The sequence below is a fragment of the Tauraco erythrolophus genome, chromosome 5 (genome assembly GCF_009769465.1).
Source record: "Tauraco erythrolophus isolate bTauEry1 chromosome 5, bTauEry1.pri, whole genome shotgun sequence".
Taxonomy (NCBI): Eukaryota; Metazoa; Chordata; class Aves; order Musophagiformes; family Musophagidae; genus Tauraco; species Tauraco erythrolophus.
Genome location: NC_141469.1, coordinates 47,240,386 through 47,257,314, shown reverse-complemented (window position 1 = coordinate 47,257,314; position 16,929 = coordinate 47,240,386). Strand labels below are relative to the sequence as shown.

Here is a 16,929-nt window from a genome sequence, read left to right as displayed (position 1 = left end):
CGCATATTTTTATGCAGTTGGAGAAACACCTCCCTGAAAGCTTTAAATTCTTTAATTTTCAATATGTTCATAATGTGCTGAGAGTGACTTAGCAGTCTTAATTTAACTGTTCTCACTAGTTTGAATGAAGGCATTTGCATTTATGTACTATCTCCAATGTCATAATAAGACCGTTTCACTTAAATGACTGCCAGAGCCTTGGGGGAGTGAAATCTTGGTCTGATAGTCAGAATTTCAAGGTACTATGGTAAAAATGGTTGGCAATAATGAAAATTTCTAGAATAGTTTTAACACTTCTATTTTTGCAAGGTAACTAAATCAGTATGTGATAATGGAGATACATTAAATCAAAAACAATGCAGAAGGATTTTAATTTTAAATGTGAATAACTATGTTTTGTTTACTTTTGCTAGCAATTAGTGTTTAAATTGAGTGTTAATTGTTTGGAAAAGAATGGATGATGTTACATTGATGTGTTTAAATAATACCATTCTGTCTCCTGCTTTTTGCACAGAGGACAGTAAGAAGTTTCTGTGGTGGAGGCTAGTAAGTCTGTAGGGTTTTATATAAATGAATATTAGTGTTCTAGCTAGGGTTGTTTCAACTGTACAGCAAGACTTCAGCGAGACAATAGTACTGTAATTTGCAAAAGTAGTGAGTTCTTGTTATGGTTTAATCACTTTTTCCTGGAATAAAACCTGGCTTAGTATGATAATAAGTAATACCTAACTCTGAAATAACTACTTCATTCTGCTAGAGAAATATTTATGTAATGGTTGAATCAAAACTCCTTTTAAACCTAAAATGAAAACCTTAATACAAAAAGGAACTGGAGTGGAGTTTTGTTCGGTTTGGTCTTTTTTAGCAATTAGAACAAGGATAGTTAGGATGGATCAGATGACATCTTGAATGTAATTTGCTTTACTAGAGTACCTATAATATGAATAACTTTAATAAAGAAGGTTTTTCTTAACATGCAGATTCTTGGAAAAAATAATTGTACTAAAATCTATTTGACTGTAGCAATTCTTGTCTCCTCTCTGCGATTGTATTTTGTCTTCCCTCTGGTTCAATGAAATACTAACCACAGCCTTGGATTTTTTGGGGCTTACTTGCTTTGTCGTATTCCCTCATTGTTGCATTTATGTATATCACTAGTTACATGAGCAATTTCCAGTTAGAACCTTTAGTCTTTTGTATATGTAGAGTTTTATTTCAGGTTTTCAGTTTCATTAACTGATTCTTTTAATTAATTAATTCTTTTAATTTTAACTATTAAAATCTTTCTGAAGCAATTACGAGCAGTTCTTCACAAGATGTTAGGCTTCATGCAATTTGCATACTGTTTTGTTTGTTTTTTTCTTAAATTGCTCTGAGAAAGACCATGATTTGTAACAGGAAATGTAATGGAGTTATAGGAAATATTTGAAGGGTGGGAACTAAGACTAAAATACAATTTAAGAAAGATTTTTGGGAAGGACTGGGTTTAAGTATGCTCCACTTTACATGTAAATGTTTCTATTGATTCTGTGTATCCCAAGTAATATCAGTCACAGGTGATTAGGAGTAACTTTTCTTTGTCAGACCTTAAGGCAGAGAAGAACTTGCAGTATGTTGTCATTTTGTTGCGTTGTACTATGGAAGTATTTGTGAACTATGGCCCTAGCCCAAGACTTCACATTAGATGCGGTATAAACACGGGGGAGGAAGGGAAGGTAGTTCCTGTCTTAGAGGAAACAAGACAACAGATGACGGCGGAGAGAGAGACAGGAGTACCCCAGGAAATCATGGAACTGTTGTTGATCAGTGTGTTGTAGTTGAGGATACGCAGTGCTATTACGAATAAGCGATTTCATGAAACGTGCAGTATCTTGTTCTTCTAAAGGCTTAAGTTGCTCTTGACTGTTGCTTGATAACTAATTTTTCAGTTGTGCTACAGGGCAAGAGTACCAGTCCTATAACCGTTGAAGTTTTGAGTGAGTTCTTGGCTTTCTAGTGCATGTGAAGAGACGAACATATATTGTGTTTAATGTCTGGACTACTTTTTTCTTCTATTTTAACAATTAATGTCATATGTAGATTAGCAGGCATTTGGAAGTAATTCTATTGTGTAATACCTTTATCAGTGCCAGTAGTTGCTTGACTAAAGAAACTGCTCCCAGGCGGTAGGATTTTAGATATAGTTAATTGCATATATTCAAGAAATATTATTGTTGCACTATGATGATAGCGTCCAACAACTTGTTGGATTGTACTTAAATGCAAGGCTGTCTTAATTCCCTTTTTCCCAAATCTTATATGTGTCCTGCCACTAGTGATAATTTACATCATACATTTAACCGTGGTATAGCCCTCTGTAGTTTGTTTATATATTACTTTCATTATTTGCATTATACTATATATTTTGTATACCCCATACATGTTATTCATTATTTGTGTTGCTTTGGTATCTGGAATTCTAGATAAAGACTGAGATAGTGTTCTGTTCATTTTTTGTGCATGCTGTAAACAGGGCGTCATGCACCAAAGACTTTATTATTAAACACAAGACAATACACAAATACAAGCAGATATGCAACTATAAAGAAACAATGGAGGAATCATAGATCAGTACATTAAATAGCAGTTGCAGCTTGCCAATGGCCCAATTAATGCCCAAGTGTTGTTTTTAATAGAAAAGAAATAGCAAGGAGTGCTTTTCGGGGGAATAGAATGAGGTTTTATGGATATTTGCTGGCAGTTCCTTCTGAATACAAGAGCAACACAGGAAAATCTGTAAGGCTGGTGTGTTTTCAAACAAGCATGATGGTGCCAAAGACTAGTTTCATTACTTTAATATCAGAATATTGTAACATTGTGTTACCAAATGGGAAAGTTAAGTGAGTTTTCACAGCACCATGCTGCCTTACCTTTTCTGGTTTTGACGTATCAGAGAAGCGATGTACACAAGATTTATGCATATTGTCGTATGACTGTAAGAACCCGAAGAGAGATCTGAATCTAGGAGGATGTTCTGGTTATGCAGTTTACGATGCACATGAGGAGAAAGGAGATCAGGCTTTATGAGAAAGATCAAAAGATTGCTTATGTAGGTTATCTATAAAATTAGTAAAAAGGCTGAAAGGAACTTTAGTGGGACAAGTTTATATGGTACAGATACAGTTTGTCATCAGTCTGCAGGGTAAGATCTACAGATCTTTTAGTCCTTTTTACCCTATTCTTAAATTCTTCAGTAGTAGTTATCTGAATCCCATACTGCAAGTCAAGGCCATTATTCCTCATCCTGCCACCAGCAGAGAGTGTGCAGTGTAGTTTTTTTGATGTGGTGGTTTTCTGTGTTTTGGTTTGATTTTTGGGGTTTGTTGTTGTTTGTTTGTTTTTTGAGGGGGTGTAGGGTTTTTTTTAACCTTATTGAAAGAATCAGGTAGGTTTTGAAGACTGTTATCTATCTTTTTGATTTGGGTGTCTAGGAAGGACAGGTGATACGTGACACTGTAACAGACTTGTACTGTCAGTAGAAGAATGGTTTTGTCTTTTCAGCTAATTCTTCAAATATGACTTGAGAATATTTTTAGGGAAACAGCACAATGCAGGTAGAATATGGATTTTTAAGGGCTGTGGTTGTAAAGGTCTCTTTTATTCTGTTGGGTTTGAGGGGTTTTTTTTTGCCCCCCTCTCTGTTTCTTTCTTGATTTTTTTTTTTTTGTTTTGTTTTGCTATAAGTTGCTTCACAAAGGAATGTACTCGTACATTTATAGAAATTGAGGAGGAGTTTTAAGTAATGTACTGTAGGAAAGGTTGCTGTCAAACATTTATTTTAATTTATAAGATCTACTGAGTTTAAAACTGAGTTCCAAAACTCAAGGAGGAAGTAAAGATGAAAGACAGTGTTTTCATGTTGGAAGCAGCAGCATACTTAGTAACGGAGGAACAACCTTAGTATCATTTGAATGACAGGATAATAAAAGAATTGTGGTAAGAGTAAGATGTGTTTATTAGATATGTGAGCTCAATCTCCTCTTGTGTTTTACTGTTAATATTCTAGAAGCGAATTTGACCCATCTAGATTTATCATTCTGTTTTTTTTATGTATCTTTAATATGTGTACTGTGTGTGTAATGGGTATACTAAATCCTACTGATATGCAATACAGCTGTCCTTCACAATCTTAACTCTAAGGATGCTCACGTGTCATGGAGGAATGGGACATAAAGACCCATTTGACTAAGGTCATACTAAGAATCTTTGGCACACCTCCCAGTTCTGTGCTGACATCCTAGAAGTCATCCTTATCCTTTAACAAACTCTATTCCAGAAGTTAAACTTGCAACTTTTTATTTTTTCATACTAAATCTTCGTCTTCAGTTTTGCCAAATCGTTGAGATGTTTCAATTAAAAATAAACAAATTTGGTGGCATTTCATAGGAATTAGTAGTTCTTAGTTGCAGTAGAAGAAACAAGGGAACCACATAGTTGATTTTTTCTATTAATATAGATGAGGCTATAGATGCAGTTTTGAGTATGTGGAAAGAATAGATCTGCAGCATTAGACACATTTTACATGAAGGATTAAATTCTTATCTGGTATCTAGTTTGTTTAAACCAGATAAAAGGATTGTGTGTATGTAAAGTAGTTCTTGAGCTATGTGCTGTGGTTCAGGCAGAGCGTAAGACTGGCCTCTTAGGCTCCTCTCAAGTCTTGACATAGCTCTTAAAGCAGCTGCATTATCCTGTGGCTTATAAAGTTAGGCCACATGGCTTGCAGGCCCCTTACACTGTCCATTCTGAGGCAAGTCCTCACTTTGAAGTGGTGTGGACTGCTTTGATGAAAAGATGCTGCCATTTCCAACCTCGTCAGCGTACCCCAGTTTCTGTGCTGCACCTCAGGTTAAGATTGGCAAAATAAGCAGAGCTGCGCAGCATTTTTAAGTGTCTTAATTTAAAATACCAAGTTCAGATTTAAGTATCAGATTAGCACTTCTCTTTTTCTGATGTTCATCCTAACAAAAAAATTGTAGTGCTGTGATTATGTAGTGGAACATGTCTTGATATCATTGCATCCTTTTAGAAGGTATTGTTTAGTAATTAGGAATAAAAGCCAAAAGCACTCGAATGGGATTTTTTTCTGTGTTTTCCAGATGGTGGTAAAAACCTTCATGGATATGGACCAGGACTCAGAGGATGAGAAGCAGCAGTATCTGCCATTAGCCTTGCACCTTGCATCTGAATTCTTCCTCAGGAATCCCAATAAAGATGTGCGCCTCCTTGTAGCATGTTGCTTGGCTGATATCTTTCGTATCTATGCTCCTGAAGCTCCATATACTTCCCACGACAAACTTAAGGTAAAAATGCTTTATAAAATAAAGGTTTTCTTCCTCTCTTATTCTCTTAATGAGAAGAAAAAAAAGCACCATTCCAACCCCTTGAAAAAAACAAACCCAAAACAAACAAACAAACAAAAAAACAACTGAAGAATTTTTTTTTCTCACATGTATACGCATGCTCAATTTTATTAAAGAGGTGTTGCTTTAGTCCTGTGAGTCAGTGTAGTACTTTAAGGGCCAGAGGTGTGTAAAGGAATGTTAGACAACCGGTAGCTGTTGGTGATAGCTTTCCATCAGTGCCTAAAAGGGACAATTTAATGTTCTCATATCATGAGTTTGTAAATGTGGGTAGATGTCACTACTAAAGGGTTGTATTTTTATTCTCTGCTGAATCAAGCTTGTAAAACTTTATCATTTTTTGACAGGACATATTCTTGTTTATTACAAGACAATTAAAAGGCTTGGAGGACACGAAGAGCCCTCAATTTAACAGATACTTTTACTTGTTAGAGGTAACACAATAATTGTAACTTTCAGTAGATGGTATTTACTCTGTAAACCTAAGAAATGTAATCAATCTTTCTCCAGATGTGCCAGTATGCGTGGGAAATGTCTTTTATTCTGTAAATCGCACCAGACTCCTTAAAGTTCAATGAATTGCTTCTTTTAGCAGTTATAATTCTGTTTGCGTTTAATACGTTCATGCAGCCTATAGTTGAGCACATGTTAAAACAATTGGTATTTATCAACATTTAGCTTTTGTCTTACAATTCTATACATTGTTTTTTCATATCATGCACCCTTAGGTTATATTACCTCATCAAGGGAGAACTTCAAATGCTGATTAAAATGCAAATTGCTTATATTGGTGATGGGAGAAAGAGTATAAGATTTTGGTTTAAAAACATTAGAAAAATCTGCTCTTGACATGAATTGTGAGGGTTTTATCAGTGTGCATGTACAAACACTATCTTGTTTGTAAACCTTTTATTGATATTTAAAACTGTATTGTTTCATAGCATGAAGAAAAAAGTCTAGAAACATGAACTTATTAACAATTTCTGTCAATCTGCTTTTATACATAAGAAATCAGATTATTCTATATTTAGTTTTTTTCTGAGTGTGTATTGCAAAGCCTCTTGGTGTTAAGAACTCTATATGCAAAGCAAATATCCAGTCTCTTTCTCCAAAGGGTTTACAATCTATTGTGTAATATTTTTTCCTTAAATAGAGAAAATGTAACTAACATGATTATATTTATGTGACTTGTTGTAATATCCTGAATATCCTATTTTTTGTTTTAGAATTTAGCTTGGGTTAAATCTTACAACATCTGCTTTGAGTTGGAAGATTGCAATGAAATTTTTATTCAGCTTTTTAGGACTCTTTTTTCAGTTATCAAGTAAGTTGAATTGCTTCAATTATATTAAACTGTCAAAATATCATCAATTTCAGAGGTAGACTGAATCCTTGCATAGTCTACAAAGAAATATGTCTGAGTAGAATGAGTCTTTATTCCTCCAAACGAGGAGATACAGGGAAACCAAATGAGTGCGAATTACTGACAATATGGAGAGGGGTATGTTTCTAAAAGTAGATGTGTTTTAAAATTTCTTGTTCATGTTACAACAGTATCCTTCATTCTGACTGATTTTTCTATATTTGTGTTTCCATGGTTGTTATTTCCTTCTTTATTGTTTTGTTTCACTTAAAGTAAAGCTAGGGTGTTCTAGGTTTTTGAAGATTTCTATAAGAGAGGAAAGGCACATAAGTAGTTTTGAGATGTGGAGAATGTAAGGGAGGGCAGGCTGGACAGTGTTAGACATTGTTCCTTAACAGTACTGTTAATACTTGTCAAGGTCTAAAAATTTAGTATTGATAATATTCTTTATCATTTTAGTAATAGCCACAACCAGAAGGTACAAATGCATATGCTGGATTTGATGAGTTCTATCATCATGGAAGGCGATGGAGTAACTCAGGAGCTGCTGGACTCCATTTTGATTAACCTCATTCCTGCACACAAGGTCTGCAAAGTAAAATTCTGTAATAGTGTACCATTATAACAATATTTTTTATTGCCTTTTGCTTGTTGTTTATCTCTCCACACACTTTAGCCATCACGACTGCTTTTTCCCCACCCCCAGCCTTGTAGCAGTGGATCGAAAGTTTCGTTCGGGAATTATTTGATGCTTTTCTTTAGCAGTATCAAGAGATTCTGCCTACTTGCCACCTAAGGAACTCTGTATTGAAACAGAAAGAAAGTATTTTCAAGCAAATGCAATAGGAAAACATCACATCTTAAGCGTTGTGGGTCGTTTTGGGTTTGTTGAGGTTTTTTTGATTGAAAAGATGTGAAGTTTTTTTTATTTATTTAAAAAAAATAAGGGGGATAAGGAGCAGGGAAGACTTCCACAAGGCTTCTGTGGTGACTTGCTGCTTGCCTCAGCTTGTCACTCAGACTCCCTTCCACCTCTCTAGCTGTTGTTTGCCCACCTCCAGTGTCTTTCCCTCATTAAACTTATTTTAAAAAAACTTAAGTGTTACCGGAAGTGTAGTACTTTTGTAAGTTCCTTTATAAGCTCCATAATCTTTCCCCCCTTTACAGAGTTCAGCATCCCTTTAACTCGCCATAAGTGACCTGCGCCCTTCCTTCCTAGAGGAGTCTTGTGTGATCCCCTCCTAGCAGATTGCTGCTGTCATGCAGCTGTTGTCTTAGCCCGTCTACACAGCTACGTCGGCAGGTTTTGCAGAGACTCCCCTTTTACAGACAGCTTCATGAAGTGTCACTGATGCTGCTCTTCTGGTTTCATTGTGTGATTTATTTATCTGGTCACTGGGTCTGCAGTTGAACTTTTGAAGTACCTTTACTGTAATGGCTAGATAAAGTTGAAAGGGGAATGAACATAACTCGTTGCTGTGAAATCAGGGAAAGTGAGTCGCAGGCTGGTGTTGCCTTCCATTGACCAAGAAAATTCCCTTGCTAAAAGACTTGTGCTTCTTAGTGAAAATTACATAGAGAACAGTAAGTTTCAATTATGAGCTACAGTAAATGAGCTGTTCTCTGGTTACCAAGTATGTGTTTCTGTTTGTTCATTTATTAATTTAAAATAATGATAAAATTAAGGCAGCTCCATCCATGACTACATAATTAAAGTTAAATTGGCACATAAAAGCAGGGATTATTCCTTTGGTTACCTAAAGAGGGAGAATTCATGGAAATTTATAGCACAGGAGTGACTAAACTGTGGCCATTGTCATTTACGTGTGAAGTCTCAGCAACAGGTGTATAAAAGTATTTATTGTGTGAGGTCAGTTTGCGTTCCTTCTGTCATGACCATGAGATGGGAATATGATTCTATCAACTCATTTTTATTGACAGCAACAAGATGTTGTCTTATTAAAACTGCTAACAGGAAGGGAGGCCTCTTACGAATAACAATAGAAAAAGTCCTTTTGAAAATATGTTGTTCTTTGTGAATTGTTTCTAATTAATAACAGGCAGTAGGGATCAGAAGTGGAAACAGGAGTGGAGGTGTATATGTCAGGTTCTGGGTGATGCTATTAACAGTGGCGGGCATTGCTCTGAGGATGCAAACCTGGTAAACCTTCTACAGCTGAGTAGTGTGTTGTGACTGCTTGGTGTAGGCAAAGTAAAAGTGAATATGATCCTTTAGCATTAACATTGTTAGCTTAATCATATAATTTTGCCTAACGAAGGAAATTTTCAAGCAAGGCTGTGATAAAGAGGGAGGCAAACTTAGTGTAAATATTGAGTTGTACTGCATACTTAGTATGTTGGCTTCCAGACTGGTGGTCAGTCCTTACTGGCCCTTGGCCATCATGACTGAGCAAATAATATGCTATAGTCAGTGCTCAGTATCATACTTGGGTCAGTATTTTGGTCTATTTTAACTTGTTTCCTGTAACAACAAAATTTAAACTAATGCTTGACCATGGTAGTTAAAAAACAGAACAAAACAAAACAACCAGAAAGTTCTTTTGGCTTCTCTGCCTAGCAGAGATTGACTGCAGTAATTACATTCTCCTTTCATGACCAGATCTCCTAGGAAATTCTGTGATTATATTAATTGTTTGTTCTTAGGTATGTAAATCAGAAGCACCATAGCTTGAAAAGCACAGTTTATTTTCTTGTAGAGAACATACAGTAACAATTCTTTTATGTCTGTATAAAGCAATCGAATGCTAGTCATTCTCTGCTGTGACATAATAGAAGTATCAGTGTGGCAAGACACTTAATGGAAGTTCATCTTTGTAAAAGAGCTGAAATACGTGTTTTGGATAATGTATTCTATTACTTTTTTTTCTATTTTAAACTCTCTTACATTGTGTAAGACAATACTGCAATAAAAAAAGAGAAATATACCAGTACCTAGACATGAAGTAGTCTACCTCAGCATCTAAATTGTATTGATTTGTACCTCCATTATCAGTAAAGTGGCTTTACTGTACATTGTTCTTTCTGTGCGTACTAATGTTGCTCTCCTCTAGTAAATCTAGGTTTTCAGTAGCAGTATATGTCACATTTTGCTCAGACCACCTATGGCATCAAACTGTGGTTCTTTTTTATTAACTTTAAAACCAGTGCTATTTAGTGAATATTTTTCTTCACACTCTTACTATCAAGGTTATTCCTTAAAAACATGTATTTCATGTATTTAAAGTCACTGTTTTCTTCTATATCCTCTACAGCATGGCAAATCCAGACCTTCAAGGTTTTTTCCCTCCTAATAGACTTTTTTTTGTTGTTTATTTATTTATTAATAGTTGTTTATTTTATCAATATATATTTATTTTCTGGACTATTTCAGTGTTTGGTTATTTGGATTTTTTTTTTCTGTATTAGAGTGGTTGTGGGTTTGTTTTTTTGTTTGGTGGGTTTTTTTAATTTATTTTGGTTTTGGTTTTTATTCTAGCTCTGATGAGCGTGTCTAGGGCCAAAAAACCTAACATAACTTCATTGCAAGAAATCTTTGAAGCTGTATTGAAGATCCAAATAAAATATGTTTTCTGTATGAGGTTGTCAGCCCTTTAGTGTAGTACAGACATACCTGCCAACAAGATTTTAGTCATGGTCTGCTTTGGAAAGGAACTATTTTGTTTTGAATTTGAGAAAAGTTTATACATGTTTGTCTGTCTTCTATAGTGAGACATCAGTTTAGTGCTACGGTGACTGAGGAGATATTTGTTTGAGCCTTTGGCCATTTATTTCTCTTTAGCAGTTGATGAACTGTCTTTCATTTTGTCTTCTCATCAGCTAAAAGAACATGAGGGACTTACACTCAATGTAGACTTGCCAAATACTGTCTTTCCAAGAATCAGTCATCCTTAGGCTTAACTCGTATTTTGTCTCCAGTCATTTGTAGTTTTCAGGGCAATCAGCTAATCTACCGTCCTTTTTTTTTCTCTTCTTCTTCTTCTTTTTATTCCCGCCGCCCCCGCATTAATCCCTAGATGAGAAGAGATACTGCATATTGGATTTTGTGCAGATTTGGACAGTCACGTTTTTCATGTGTGCATCTACATTCCTTATCATGCTTGAGAGTAATAAAAACAATGTTCAGATTTTTTATGTTGCAGTCAAATGTTTACTTGGAAGGTTTGCAGCTAACTCTGCCCAAGTGTAGGTGCTTTCTGTGGCCTATCTTAGAGCACACAGTACCATCCATGGAGAAGTCAGTGCACACTTTCACCCCCTAGACAAGGCTGAACTTTGATACAGGGTGTACTTTTAATGACCGTGTGAGAGGGAAACAAAAACACATTTACATAGTAAGCCTAACTAGTTCATTTTCAGCAGCAAAATTTGGTGCATGTTAATTATTAAAGCATGGAGGTGTGGTAATGTTTCTTCAAAATTTTGAATATGATTGCATGTGGGAACTTTATGGGTATGAATGCAATGCTAAAGGTAACAACTGGAGTGACAAAGTCTCAAAAGAACGTGCAGGAAGTGATCATTTTGGGTTAGACTTCTTTTAAGTGTGTTAAAAAATAGTTTTAAGATTTTTTTTCTAAGTCTGTAGTTGTGGAATTAACATGACTGAACTTAGCTTTGAAAACAAGTAGGTTGGTGAGAAAACATTCTGAAGTCACCGTCTTTTAAGGTTGGGACAGAAAAGTAGTCACCTGAAATAGTTTGTCTCTTTAAAATTTTATTATTGTTGTTTTTTTATTTCAGAACCTTAATAAACAAGCATTTGATCTTGCAAAAGTCCTGTTGAAAAGGACCGTCCAGACCATTGAACCGTGTATTGCCAATGTATGTAAATTAATACATGCATGTTACCTACAAGTAACAAGTGTACTTGTTACTGTCTCGATTTATTGGAGATTTGTTTGTTTGTTTAAAAATATTGTTCGTAAAAGTCATGTTTTGTAATGCAGCTACAAGAATAACATTTTCCGAATAAGGTATTATTAGATTGATTGTTAAAGAAGTACGTGAGGTGTTTCAAATAAGTGAAGAGGAAATTAAGTTTTACCCATCTCACTCTCTAAAGTTAAGCCTAAATCTAGGCTGTGAAAATAGGTGACCACCAAAAAATCCTGTTGCAACAAAAGGAATTCTCAGTACTTTGTGTCCAGCAACCAGACAGCCTCATTTCATACTGAGCTTTAGAAGGAAGCATTTCTAACTACAAGCTCTTTACTAGATTTTTTTTTCTTTTTTTCATCCTAAACTTGTTTTAGTCATAAAGACTAAAAGAATTTAGTTTTTTGCAAGATTTCCTTTTACTATAATTCCTTTTGTTCAATGTCAATGTTGTATGTTCTGCCTGTTAAAATAGCTGCTGCAATGTTGTGGGAGATGTGATCTGGTGCATTCTGTTGCCTTTCCTTGGTGCTGAAGCCAATAAAATTTTTAAGAGTCAGAGTAGTATAAAAAGGGAATTAGGCAAATTCATAAAAGATTAATCAGTAGGTATTTAAAAGCTCAAAGAGTTTTGCTAACAAGTACCGCTTTCCAATTCCTGTGTTTTTTTTAAGCTTTTGTAATTAGTCATAGCTGGATAACATATCCTGGAAACAGGATGACCTTTGAGTTGATTTAATATCATTATTCTTGCTTTCTTATTCAAGTGTATAAAAGCTTTGTAGCATTTGCACTGCTCAAATAATATTAACCCACAATATCTAATAGGAATTACATCAAGCATATTCAAATTTAACAGATCCAAAAGAAATCATTCATAGTTTCGGTTACTTTGTTTTTTTCTGTTAGATACGTTACGTTCAAATATCACAAGACATATAAAGTCTGACATTCTTTAAACTGGATTAAAAGTAGAGAAGCTTCTTTTTCAGCATTTAATGATCTTCAATTTGGATTGTTTTTAAATTATAAGAAAATAAAAAATAACTTTTTTTCTCAACTTCTACTGGATGAATATGCATTTTAAATTAACAATTATTTTATTATCTGTTAATTTTGCTGGGGAGATGGTTATTTATATTTTAAATTATGGAATAACCATGAATTAATCAATCCTGATGGAAGTAATAGAACTGAATTTTGAAGGAGGTTTGTTTGTAATTTGCTTGAGCCAAAACTGTGAGGGTGAAATGCTTTGATTTAATGAAAAAATATGCATTGAGTACCTAATGTATTAATGATACTATGTAAAATATTTTTTTCAAATAGTGTTTGTATTAAGGAAGAAAAATCTGCTAAATAATATTGTTTGTATTCTAGTTTTTTAACCAGGTTCTGGTACTGGGAAAGTCTTCAGTAAGTGACTTGTCAGAACACGTGTTTGACTTGATACAAGAGCTTTTTGCCATAGATCCTCACTTACTGCTGTCTGTCATGCCACAGCTTGAATTCAAGCTGAAGGTAGGTTGCAGTGTAGCTCTGGACAAGTAATAATATTTGTGTGGATATGAAGAGCACAGACCTGTAGATTTAATAAGTGTTCTGATGGAGGGATAAAAATATTTGTTTTTCACCTTATTTTAAAGATAAATGTAATATTAAAGGAAGGACATTAGAAAGTTGTATACAATTGTGTGCTTTCTCTGCTCGCAAACTGTATTATGCACACAAAATATATAATGATTATAAGTATAAATTCATATGATCTAATGCAAAAGTTATGTGTACTTAATCTTTGATTTCACCTGAAATTTATAAAGTGATTAGGCTGTGGTTGGCTTATCTCATGAAATGCAAGTGTGTCAGTATTGATTTGCAGAATATTGCAAATACTTTCTCAAATTTGTCATGATCAGCTAATAAGCCAGCTGACTTCTTTTGATTCCTTGGAAATAGCTAATTTGTCATGATTTGGTTTTTGTGGTTTTGGTTTTTTTTTTTAATTAAAAGCTGTTTGTCTCTCATAAGATTGTAAGTGGACAAGAGAAATAATTTTATTGTATGCGTGTAGATCTAGGGTATGGTGGCAACAAACAAAAATAACCAAGAAATAGGTATTTGGTGAAATTACATGTATCTTTTATTAATTCACATATATTTATAACATCTTAATTAATGTCTTTTCCACACACATAAAATAGCTAAAAATGTTTTAAAACAAAAATAAAATCATTCATTGTTGAAATTGTTAAGGAGATATGTTATTCAAACTACTGTGCGTGGGTTTTTATTCCTGAAAGAAGAGGAATATTCAAAGCACTGCCATCTATTCAGTGGCTGTAATATGTTAATTCAATAGGTATTCATATATTTTTACTCATATTCATCTAATAACTCAATTACGGAGACTGAGGATTATCAGAAATTGTTTCAAATTCACTTTTTCATCTAACTTATAAAAGCCAGAAAAAAGGAAGAGGAAGCCAGAAGTTATTATTAAGATATTACCAGTAATGATTTACAGTTCCCTTTTCATGTTTTGATTTTTAGAGCAATGATGGAGAAGAACGTTTGGCTGTTGTTCGACTTCTGGCTAAACTCTTTGGCTCCAAAGATTCTGATCTGGCCACACAAAATCGTCCTCTTTGGCAATGCTTTCTTGGGCGGTAAGAGAAACGGGGATAGAATTCTGAATTTCTCTTCTTTTTGTTCTGAATTTCTTCTGGTAGTATTACATTTTTTCATTGTGTTTTTAGAGGACGTAACTGTATTTGATTGAACAAGTTCTTTTGTTTAAGCTTTGAAGCAGAGAATTGCATACAGTTATATTTTAGAGCAAAGAAGCCTGAAGAACTGCTGCTATATTGTTGTCAGCTATGGGAATATAGGTTAGATAGAGGTAACATGTTATGTACATAGCAAAAATTAGACAATAGGTATGCCAGCATTGATTGAGATTTCATACTGTTCAGCCGTATCTTCAACTGTATCTGTTTTATTTGGCATTTACCTTTTTAGTGAAGAAATATTTCCTTTTAAGTAAATACAGAAATTTATCATTTTTTAAAATGGCGTGTTTTCAAATGGTGCATGCTATATAGTGATTTATATTTCTACAATTTCATGTATATATATATGTACACACGATTGACAGTGTATGGAGAATTATGTTTAAAACTCAACGATCGAAATCCATTGGGTCAACATTTCATCCGCATGTAGTGTATTCGTCCTTTAATTTTAGTCCTGACTTAATTACTTAATAAATAACATAAAAATGTGTATGAGGTACGTTTATGGAGATAAATTCAGAACATTCCTATTGTATTTTTTTGCCATCTAGAAGTATTCTCATAGTTAATGGAATATACTATCAACACATGTTATTACATAGAGAATAATCTTGATTTGCAAGGCTAATTAAAAATTAACATTCATCATCTTCTGTCCCTCTAGGTTCAATGATATCCATGTCCCTGTGAGATTAGAGAGTGTGAAATTCGCCAGTCATTGTTTAATGAACCATCCAGACTTAGCAAAAGACCTCACTGGTGAGATGCTCATACAGAGATTTAGAATACTTTAGGAAATGAGCAAGGAAGAATGTAATTATTTCTGTACATAGCAGTATAGTTCTGAAATGATCAAGTTCCATGCTTGATGCTGGATGGAAGAGCTAAATACTGAGTAATTGCAGTGCTAGTTATTAGAAAGAGAGGAGCGTGTGACATTGCGTGGACTTTGTCAGAGTGAGTCTTTAAGAAGCTACCCGTTGCAGAATGAGTTTTGAAGTAATTTCAGATTCTAATGAAACTTTTGGCAAGTGAAAGCAAATATTGGTGCAACATCTTGATTTATTTTCAGAAACAATGTGTTCCCCAGCACTCTCTTTCATTGAGTTTAGAAAATGCCATTGTGCTGATCTGAACTATGAAGTTTCTTCCTTCACTTCAGCATCATTTTAACTAGGAGCAGAATTTCAGACTTAACTGAAAATACTGTTCTCTTTTGATGCAAGCTAACCTGCAGCAATTGTCAGTATTTTTCATTTATTGTTTACCTTCTTAGCTCTTTGGGAATAAGAGTCTCTGCTCTTTTTATTTCTTCTCACCTCCTCACTCCTTTATTTTCAATATGTTCTAATCAGCTTTATTTCACTTCATTGCTTGTTGCAAATGAGGTTATTGTAAAAGCTGTTCATTTTTATATTCTTCTTATACTTACAGTTATAAAATTGTTCTATATTTAACATAGAAAATGACGGAACAGATGTTTCCTGTAGGCAGTTACATGCTTAATAGATTATATCGTTGTGATATGTGACTGACATTTAATTGGTTTAACATTATTAATAGATCAGAATACGTCATATCTACATAAAAAAGCCAAGATTTTAATTGTTTCTGATTGTAACAGAATATTTGAAGGTTAGATCACATGACCCAGAAGAAGCCATTCGACATGATGTTATTGTTACAATTATTACCGCGGGCAAGAGAGATCTTTCCTTAGTCAATGACCAGCTGCTTGGCTTTGTAAGGGAAAGAACGCTAGACAAACGGGTAAGTGTTAATATTTTATTTTCAGGAATATCTGCTTTTAATATAATTTGGTAAAAGTAAAACCAAAAAAACAAAGCAGAAATGGAGAATCTTAGAGTTGACTATCAACTAGAATGCTGTGGGGAAAAATAATTTTCTTAACAGAACATGTTAATACAGTTTCTGTGTTATGGAGGCACCAATCAAGTGTTGTCAAGCAAATAAGATCATTGACTTTTAAGGAACACAGTCATATTTAAAAACATAAGAATTGCCACATGTGTTTAAGCCAAAGTCCAGTTTAATTCTCATAGTGGTCAGTTTTGGCTCCCAGCAATTTGTGATTTAAGGATTTCTTCAATCTGTTTAATGATGTTCATCATAGCTTTCGATGGAACTTTATTCCATGAATTTATCAAGCTCTATCTTGAACTTACTTGTACCTTACAAGCATCCATGGCATCTGCATCGGTAAATTCCAGTTTAATGCATGCGCGGAAAAAGTAACTTCACTTGTTTGTTTTAAACTTGTCTCATAATTTCACTGGGTATCTCATAATTCTTGCAGTTTTAAAAATAATAAATATTCTTTGACCCACTTACGGTTAATAAATATGTATACCATATCTTCCCCGCTCCTCTATTTTCCGAGCTAAAGAATCACCTGATTAACTTCCACAGAAATTGTTTATTGCATACTTCTGATCATTCTTGTCTGGTTGCTCTA

General features: G+C 34.3%; 1 protein-coding gene across 3 annotated transcripts in view; it reads left to right on the top strand.

Moving 5' to 3' along the window:
* The window catches only part of PDS5A (PDS5 cohesin associated factor A), an 81,435-nt gene that overhangs the window by 28,030 nt on the left and 36,476 nt on the right, over window positions 1–16,929 (top strand). For all 3 annotated transcript variants that reach the window (XM_086611697.1, XM_086611699.1, XM_086611698.1), the window contains exons 3-11: window positions 5,139–5,342; window positions 5,750–5,836; window positions 6,629–6,726; window positions 7,225–7,351; window positions 11,527–11,607; window positions 13,042–13,182; window positions 14,212–14,327; window positions 15,118–15,212; window positions 16,078–16,223. In XM_086611697.1, coding sequence (XP_086467823.1) covers window positions 5,139–5,342; window positions 5,750–5,836; window positions 6,629–6,726; window positions 7,225–7,351; window positions 11,527–11,607; window positions 13,042–13,182; window positions 14,212–14,327; window positions 15,118–15,212; window positions 16,078–16,223 — 1,095 coding nt within the window. The remainder of the gene's footprint in view (window positions 1–5,138; window positions 5,343–5,749; window positions 5,837–6,628; window positions 6,727–7,224; window positions 7,352–11,526; window positions 11,608–13,041; window positions 13,183–14,211; window positions 14,328–15,117; window positions 15,213–16,077; window positions 16,224–16,929) is intronic.